The sequence below is a fragment of the Aplysia californica genome, unplaced genomic scaffold (assembly GCF_000002075.1).
Source record: "Aplysia californica isolate F4 #8 unplaced genomic scaffold, AplCal3.0 scaffold00148, whole genome shotgun sequence".
Taxonomy (NCBI): Eukaryota; Metazoa; Mollusca; class Gastropoda; order Aplysiida; family Aplysiidae; genus Aplysia; species Aplysia californica.
The window spans coordinates 1,341,282-1,350,863 of record NW_004797418.1 but is presented as its reverse complement, the minus strand read 5'-3'; the positions used below and the strand labels follow the sequence as shown (position 1 = coordinate 1,350,863).

Below are 9,582 nucleotides of genomic sequence, written 5' to 3'. Positions count from 1 at the left end.
GGGGAGCCGCTGCCAGTGGCTTGCCGGAGATAAGGAGTTAATTAGTCAATTTCAAGCCTGTCCTGTAACTTTCTGTAAGACAGGCTATTTGGGAGATCATTCACCTGTGTCCGACACAACTGGTTAGTGACTGACACACGGACACATAAGGGGAGATGTGTCATATCTGTGTCCGACACAACTGGTTAGTGACTGACACACGGACACATAAGGGGAGATGAACATTTGTTTTAGTTTTAGTAAGAGTTTTATGGCACTTGCAACACAATAAGGTAATAAAATAAGTGCCGAAGACTAGAGGAGTTACAAGAGAGTAACAAACACAAAAAATAGAAGGAGGAGCGGTCGGGACGATAGATATTTGTCACTAAAAGTAGTGTTTTGAAAAAAAAAACATACCCAAAAACAAAAAAAAATCAACCCAACATGTTCTAAATATCATCATCATCATCACCATCATCATCCCCATCAACATCATCATCATCATCATCATCATCAAGTACCAGATCAGCGACAGACATTGGTGATCACTGTAGGTCATTCATTCCTTTGCTCGGATACTCTAAAGAAAGCTATACACAATATTACCCTGATCTTTCCCCGTCACTTATCTGTTTAGGCTCTCTAAGTGGGTCGCTCTGGGTCTACCCGTGCCTCGTTTCCCGTCCGGTCTGCGAGTGAGAGCTGGCTGTTCTAAAAATAGCATTCAATAAATGTTGTTGTTTTTTTCGTCAAGTGAGAACGACAAAACGACTTGATTCATCCTTTCGCAGTCCCTGCCTTCGTCTTCTCCGTGGGTCTGAAAGGCTTGAGCAGATCGTACCAGTCTCCCAGCACGGGTCGGAAATTGTCGGGCTGTTTGTAGTAGCAGTCGGAGAAGGTGGTCTGGTCGTCGTCGATGCTTCCCCGCTGCATGTACATCTGCATGACCTCCCGGTGGAGATTGTAGTACCGCTCCATGGCTGCCGTGCCGCCCGCGAACAAACCTGCAGACACGCACAAGTCGCCGCGGTCACTCAAAGCTGCCTCACTCCAAACTATATGTATCTATCTCTGTTTTAGTCAGAGTTTTACGGCACTTGCAACACAATAAGGTCATACATTATATTAAGTGCCCAAGATTAGTCTAGAGGTGTTACAAGAGAGTAACAAACACGAAAAAGAAGGAGGGGAGATCAGGACGATAGATGTTTGATAGGAAAGAAGAAGCAAACCACACCAGAGCACCCGCCAACCACCCATTGTGCTCAAAGAACAGTAAAATATGACAGTGGCTCTTTACAGCCTGACTTCAAAAACTGCCTTACAGTGTTGAAAAAGGTAGAGTACCGGTATAACAAAATAACAGACTTATAAACTGTCTAAATTGTGTCGAAAAAGGTGTAAAACATGACAGTGAGTCAAAAAACCTGACCCCCAAAGCTATCTAAATTGTGTTGAATGAGGTACAAAAAATGACAGTGAATTATTAACTATCTAAATTGTGTTAAAAGAGAGGTATAAACAATAACGGTGACTCACAAACTATCTAAATGGTATTGAAGATAGTCCGAAAACTATCTGAATGGTATTGAAGATAGTCCGAAAACTATCTAAATGGTATTGAAGATAGTCCGAATACTATCTAAATGGTATTGAAGATAGTCCGAAAACTATCTAAATGGTATTGAAGATAGTCCGAAAACTATCTAAATGGTATTGAAGATAGTCCGAAAACTATCTAAATGGTATTGAAGATAGTCCGAAAACTATCTAAATGGTATTGAAGATAGTCTGAAAACTATCTAAATGGTATCGAAGATAGTCCGAAAACTATCTAAATGGTATTGAAGATAGTCCGAAAACTATCTAAATGGTATCGAAGATAGTCCGAAAACTATCTAAATGGTATTGAAGATAGTCCGAAAACTATCTAAATGGTATTGAAGATAGTCCGAAAACTATCTAAATGGTATTGAAGATAGTCCGAAAACTATCTAAATGGTATTGAAGATAGTCCGAAAACTATCTAAATGGTATTGAAGATAGTGGGAAAACTATCTAAATGGTATTGAAGATAGTCCGAAAACTATCTAAATGGTATTGAAGATAGTCCGAAAACTATCTAAATGGTATGGAAAGAGGTGTAAAAATTGACAGTGCATCTAAATTACATGGATGGTAGTGTCAAAATAATGTCAGAGACCTAAAGCAGCCTGACTCCAAAACCGTCTGAATTGTGATGAAGGAGTGCAAACGACTAAACTGTGTTGAAAGAGGCGTAAAAACAATGACGGTGAATCGAAGGAGCTGGACTCAAGCACTACCTGTAGCGTGGGTTGAAGAATGCCTACCTGTGCCACCCTCCAACCACCCGCTGCAAATCTAAGCAATATTGGTGGTTTATTTACAGGGAGAGAAGCATTATTTTATTGACAAAATAGACATTAAAAAAAACCTAAAACAACTTAACAAATCTCGATAATCATTCGAAGCAGCGTGGCTCAAAAAATGACCTAATTTTGCTGAAAGGAACGTCGTAAAACACAACAATACTTGCCACCAGCGCCTGTGGTGGTGTAGCGGTTAGGAACTTCGCTGTAGCACGCAGGAGACCCGAGTTCGATTCCCGAGCGAGGAGAAATCTTTATCGAGTATCTCTGTCTGCTTGGATGTTGTATCCCTCTCAGCCCGGGTCTGTCTGCTGGGATGTTGTATCCCTCTCAGCCCGGGTCTGTCTGCTGGGATGTTGTATCCCTCTCAGCCCGGGTCTGTCTGCAGGGATGTTGTATCCCTCTCAGCCCGGGTCTGTCTGCAGGGATGTTGTATCCCTCTCAGCCCGGGTCTGTCTGCTGGGATGTTGTATCCCTCTCAGCCCGGGTCTGTCTGCTGGGATGTTGTATCCGTCTCAGCCCGGGTCTGTCTGCTGGGATGTTGTATCCCTCTCAGCCCGGGTCTGTCTGCTGGGATGTTGTATCCCTCTCAGCCCGGGTCTGTCTGCAGGGATGTTGTATCCCTCTCAGCCCGGGTCTGTCTGCTGGGATGTTGTATCCCTCTCAGCCCGGGTCTGTCTGCAGGGATGTTGTATCCCTTTCAGCCCGGGTCTGTCTGCTGGGATGTTGTATCCCTCTCAGCCCGGGTCTGTCTGCTGGGATGTTGTATCCCTCTCAGCCCGGGTCTGTCTGCTGGGATGTTGTATCCCTCTCAGCCCGGGTCTGTCTGCTGGGATGTTGTATCCCTCTCAGCCCGGGTCTGTCTGCTGGGATGTTGTATCCCTCTCAGCCCGGGTTGGCCCAGACAGGCAGAGTCAGAAGCCCGCGTCCTAAATGGTCTAAGTTGTTGCAATGGGGGTGTAAAAAACACATTTAAAAAAAATAATATTAAAAATAAATAAATTAATTAATTAAAAAAATAAATACATTAAGAAAACGAAAAGCACAAAAAACCCAAACAAAAACAAAAAAAACACAAAAAAAGAGAGAGACTGACCCCCGGCGATAAGAGCCGTGTCCACTTTGTGCAGATTGTCCAGCTCCGAGTTGTTTGGGGTCAACGGGTACAGCGCCACAAAGCTCACTTTGTCTGGGGGGAAATATAAATAATAACAATAATAATAATAATTGCATTTATATAGCGCATGTCCATGCTCAAGAGCATGCTCTATGCGCTTTACAGCTATTATTACCCCAGCAGACCCTTTGAGAACACTAGGAAACATTCTCGGCTTCCGCGGAAGCATACAGGAGAGAGACACACAGTGGTACAGAAGTCGCAGGAAATATGTTTAGTTTCAGTAAGTGTTTTACGACACTTTCAACACAATAAGGTCATATAAGTGTCGACGAAGATTAGAGGTGTTACAAGAGAGCAAAAAACACAAAAAAGAAGGAGAGATAAGGACGATAGATGTTTGATAGGAAAGAAGGAGGAGAGATAAGGACGATAGATGTTTGAAAGGAAAGAAGGAGGAGAGATAAGGACGATAGATGTTTGATAGGGAAGAAGGAGGAGAGATAAGGATGATAGATGTTTGATAGGGAAGAAGGAGGAGAGATAAGGACGATAGATGTTTGATAGGGAAGAAGGAGGAGAGATAAGGATGATAGATGTTTGATAGGGAAGAAGGAGGAGAGATAAGGACGATAGATGTTTGATAGGAAAGAAGGAGGAGAGATAAGGACGATAGATGTTTGATAGGAAAGAAGGAGGAGAGATAAGGACGATAGATGTTTGATAGGAAAGAAGGAGGAGAGATAAGGACAATAGATGTTTGATAGGAAAGAAGGAGGAGAGATCAGGACGATAGATGTTTGATAGGAAAGAAGGAGGAGAGATCAGGACGATAGATGTTTGATAGAAAAGAACGAGGAGAGATCAGGACGGTAGATGTTTGATAGGAAAGAAGAAGCAAACCACACCAGAGCACCCACCAACCACCCACTCAGAGAATTGCATTCGAAAAAGCTGGACGTATGTGAAATTCAAGAATTTTGACGTTAAATTTCTCAAAACTAGGTATTGAGGAGATAGAGCACACACATACACACACACACACACACACACACACACACACACACACACACAATCACTCTCACAAAACTATATATATATCTTTCAGGACGTAGAGGCCAACACTGTAAGGCTGAAGGAACACACAGACACACACACACACACACACACACACAAACACACACATATACACACACACACATACACACACACACACACACACACACACACACACTGGCATCTATGGTGCAGCAGTGAGGCACTTTGCTAGCACAGGCAGGAGACATGAGTTCGAATCTCGTGTGGGAAGAATTTTTATCGAGTATCTCAGTCTGTCTACCAGGACAATGTATAGGTATCCCTCACAGCCCGGGTCTGTCTACCAGGACGATGTATAGGTATCCCTCACAGCCCGGGTCTGTCTACCAGGACGTTGTATAGGTATCCCTCTCGGGTCTGTCTACCAGGACGATGTATAGGTATCCCTCTCAGCCCGGGTCTGTCTACCAGGACGATGTATAGGTATCCCTCTCAGCCCGGGTCTGTCTACCAGGACGTTGTATAGGTATCCTTCTCGGGTCTGTCTACCAGGACGATGTATAGGTATCCCTCTCAGCCCGGGTCTGTCTACCAGGACGTTGTATAGGTATCCCTCTCAGCCCGGGTCTGTCTACCAGGACGTTGTATAGGTATCCCTCTCAGCCCGGGTCTGTCTACCAGGATGATGTATAGGTATCCCTCTCAGCCCGGGTCTGTCTACCAGGACGATGTATAGGTATCCCTCTCAGCCCGGGTCTGTCTACCAGGACGTTGTATAGGTATCCTTCTCAGCCCGGGTCTGTCTACCAGGACGATGTATAGGTATCCCTCTCAGCCCGGGTCTGTCTACCAGGACGTTGTATAGGTATCCCTCTCAGCCCGGGTCTGTCTACCAGGACGATGTATAGGTATCCCTCTCAGCCCGGGTCTGTCTACCAGGACGTTGTATAGGTATCCCTCTCAGCCCGGGTCTGTCTACCAGGACGTTGTATAGGTATCCCTCCCAACCCCCGAATGACCAAAATTCTGCCAATAAGGGCCTAAAACATTTAAAAAATGAATGCAGGTTTTTTTTTATGTCCCCATCCACACAGTTTAGATCATGTAAGAGACAGGCTTCCAATGCTGCCTGTCTCGGCCAACCCTGGCTGAGAGCGATACAATCTAACATCTCAGCTGAAGGACCAATCCTGCCTGTCTCGGCCAACCCGGGCTGAGAGCGATACAATCTAACATCTCAGCTGAAGGACCAATCCTGCCTGTCTCGGCCAACCCTGGCTGAGAGCGATATAATCTAACATCTCAGCTGAAGGACCAATCCTGCCTGTCTCGGTCAACCCTGGCTGAGAGCGATATAATCTAACATCTCAGCTGAAGGACCAATCCTGCCTGTCTCGGCCAACCCTGGCTGAGAGCGATATAATCTAACATCTCAGCTGAAGGACCAATCCTGCCTGTCTTGGTCAACCCTGGCTGAGAGCGATACAATCTAACAACTCAGCTGAAGGACCAATCCTGCCTGTCTCGGTCAACCCTGGCTGAGAGCGATACAATCTAACATCTCAGCTGAAGGACCAAGATACTCAAAAAAAAAATCTTGCCATTTGGGAATCGAACTTCAGTCTCCTGGGTGCGATAAGTGACAATTGTACAATGACACCAGAGTACGATGAATTCAACTGAACATGGCGGCTCATACAAAAACAGCGGGAAACTGAAAGCAAATAAAATCCCTCGTTTTTTGGGGGGTTTTAGAAAAAGATCTTCTAAATTTTCTATTTGAGTGGGTGGTTGGCGGGTGCTCTGGTGTGGTTTGCTCCTTCTTTCCTATCAAACATCTATCGTCCTGATCTCTCCTCCTTCTTTTTTATGTTAACTCACTTGCGACTGGACCCTTTCACCAGTCACAAGCGTTGAAGACTGGCGTTTTTGGGGGTATTTCAATAAATCACCACAACTCTCAGAATTACCCTATTGTAATTATTTTTTGACACAGTACAGTAACACTCAAGCTTAATCTAATACAAAAAACCAAAGTTGTCTAAGTCTAATACTTTAATTTGTATGATTTTTTAAAAATTGGCATGAATTTGATTTTCCAAAAAATTTCCAGAGACGTGACAAGTAGAATGAAATTCACTACAACAACAAAAATAAAAGTTCAAAGTGTTCTGGTTTGATTTGTATACATGTGCGAGTGTTTGGTGAAAATATAAAAGCTGGTCTGTGCATTGATTCAGACCCATACACTGAAAATACATAGACAGATGTACGGCACGACGTTGTGATTTCGTTGCGCGAAAAACAACACCGGTACTAGTGCTAGACCTAGCCCTAGAACTACGACTCGGGCCGTGTTCGGGTACATATCCAGGATCCTAACTATTAGACACATCATATTCTGAGACACTAGAACTAGTAAAACGTACAGAAGTATAGAAAACGGCGAAATTATGTGATTCTTGTTCATGCGACTTCTTCGACCGTTACTACGACGCGACTGTCGGATTACTATCAGCTGTATAAAAAAAACAAAGCGCGAGTTCCGGTCTGTTCAACCCCAGTTGGGGTCACTGTCCTTCACCTTCAATAACTTAAAAACTACCGGCCCCAGAGATACGAAACGAAGTCTAAGTAGCTCAGGCTTGGCTAAACAAGGGTACGAGGCGGGTCTCGCGATCCGTGCGTGATTTGTTGAGTGAAAAAAAAATTCCAAAGTTGGTCACGCAGGGCTCGTGTGACCTGTCGCGAGCGTCGCGGCGGGGGTCACGCAACTGTTGTGTGACCCGTCTGAAGTGAGTTATGTTTGTTACTCTCTTGTAACACATCTAATCCTCGGCACTTATATGACCTTATTGTGTTGCAAGTGCCATAAAACTCTTACTAAAATAAAACTAATCTTCTATCTGAGCAACCTCTCTACACCGTAAACCGAAAAAAAAAAATCCGGCGGACCCGCAGATTTCGGGTTGAGTAAGAGGACTTCCTGTGCTGCTCTACGGCTGCGAAACTTGGAAGAAAACGAAGATAGTACTGAATAAAGTCCAGACGTTCATCAACACATGTATGAGGAGTATCCTAAGAATTAAGTGGCAGGATAGAATAAGAAATGAAGAGCTGTGGGAAAGGACAGGACAAAAGGACATAGAAGTAGAAATAGGACTAAGAAAGTGCCGATGGATGGGACACACCTTCAGAAAGCCCAGCGGAAACATCACAAGACAGTCACTGCAGTGGAACCCACAAGGAGCACGAGGCAGGGGTAGGCCATGGGAAACATGGAGGAGATGCGTGGAAAGGGACATGAGAGAGATGAAGCTCACTTGGAACGAGCTCAGAAGGATGGCCCAGGACAGAGATGAATGGAAGGAGCTTGTATGTGGCTTATACCCTGCCAAGGGTGAAAGGCATTGATGATGATGATGATGATGATGATGATGATGATGATGATGAAGATAAAGATGATGATGATGATGATGATGATGAAGATGATGATGATGATGATGATGAAGATGATGATGATGATGATGATGATGATGATGATGATGATGAAGAGGGCTCCACCATACATCCAACCTGTCCCCGGGGATATATGCACCCCGCATAATTTAGCAAAATTTCATCTTTTTTTGCATAATCTCTGATTATTTCCCTTTATCATTCTTTGTTAAAATTAACCAAATCGCACAACTTCACATTTTGGGGCTCAGTTCACATGATACCAAAATTTTTTGGGGAATAAAATCGCGGGGACAGTCCAACTAACTCGGGTACATCCACAGCTGCTCTGGGTTCCAGACGCCGTCAGGGGGGTAGAGAGTAGCGTCGCCGTGGCCGTAGCCCCCGTCTAGCCACACGAAGTAGTCTGAGCCGAACGGGTTGGTCCGTATAGCCTGGTGGACCAGCGACACTTTGGAGTTGGTCACCATGTTGTACAGCGGGTTAGTGCCCTCCACCTTGCCCTGTCGGTAGTTCTCGTTGCCCGCCTGGAAGACAAAATACATCTGTGAGGCAGCGTGGTGGAATCAGGCTCTCCTCAAAATAATCAAAGTGAAGAAACTGGCATTTTTTCGGCAGGTTTGAGAATTTTTATCAAATTTTCGTTTTTTGGCTCAACACTTTTCATGCCCATAAAAGAACTCATTTCTGTGTGGATTTTACTGAACAATGTTGATTAAAGGTACACAACAGAAGTAAATGTTCCGTTACCGCGGACTCTCAAGCTAAGGAAATAACCAATTTTTGGCGGTCATTTTCTCACTAATTTTATCTCTGAAACCAGGTGACCCCCACCTCCTCCATTCACAAATATCTCGACTTGTATTCTAGATAAATGGATATTTTTAAAATCCAAAGCAAGACAAATAAACAAGCTTTAAGATACCAATAACTCTGATTGCCCAAAAATTGACGAGAGCCTGATTCCACCGCGTCGCGACACATTTTGTTTTGAACACTTTGCCCCCACGGGCTGCCGATCCGCGACAGTGTGATACGGCGACCAAAAAGTTGTAGCAATGATCTCCTTTTTGACATGTGCACTTGTGAAAGTTAAAGCGGCCTTTCTGGATGGTTTGTGCTGCCTTTGAGGTCAAAAATCCGTTTGTTTACAACAATTGGAGTAAATTTTTTGGAATAACGTCGAATAGACGTAACATTCACATGAGCGTAACTTTTCTCTTATGCTATGATGAGAATTCGGGTGATGAATGAGCCAGATCTTATGTGTCCCACTACCGATTCTAATTCCTTTTTCCGTGAACATGCCATCATCACTTTCAAATTTTTTTTTCAGTATGCTGAAAATGTCCATATGGTTGGGGTATTCTTGTGGAGATACAGGCGTAGCACTCGATGTCGCCCATCTGTTTCCTGCTACGTGGGGACACGTGTTGTGTGCTCTGCGCGCTATGTGGGGACACGTGTTGTGTGCTCTGCGCGCTATGTGGGGACACGTGTTGTGTGCTCTGCGCGCTATGTGGGGACACGTGTTGTGTGCTCTGCGCGCTATGTGGGGACACGTGTTGTGTGCTCTGCGCGCTATGTGGGGACACG

The 9,582-nt window shown here is 44.5% G+C and overlaps 1 protein-coding gene across 1 annotated transcript in view; it reads right to left on the bottom strand.

Annotated features, from left to right (window-relative positions):
• Positions 1–722: 722 nt before the first annotated feature.
• The window catches only part of LOC101848516 (protein HtrL), a 10,055-nt gene continuing 1,195 nt past the window's right edge, over positions 723–9,582 (bottom strand). Inside the window, exons 2-4 of the mRNA XM_005097189.3 lie at positions 8,294–8,513; positions 3,469–3,561; positions 723–986 (exon numbers count right to left, since the gene is read on the bottom strand). Coding sequence (XP_005097246.1) covers positions 760–986; positions 3,469–3,561; positions 8,294–8,513 — 540 coding nt within the window. The 3' untranslated portion in view covers positions 723–759. The remainder of the gene's footprint in view (positions 987–3,468; positions 3,562–8,293; positions 8,514–9,582) is intronic.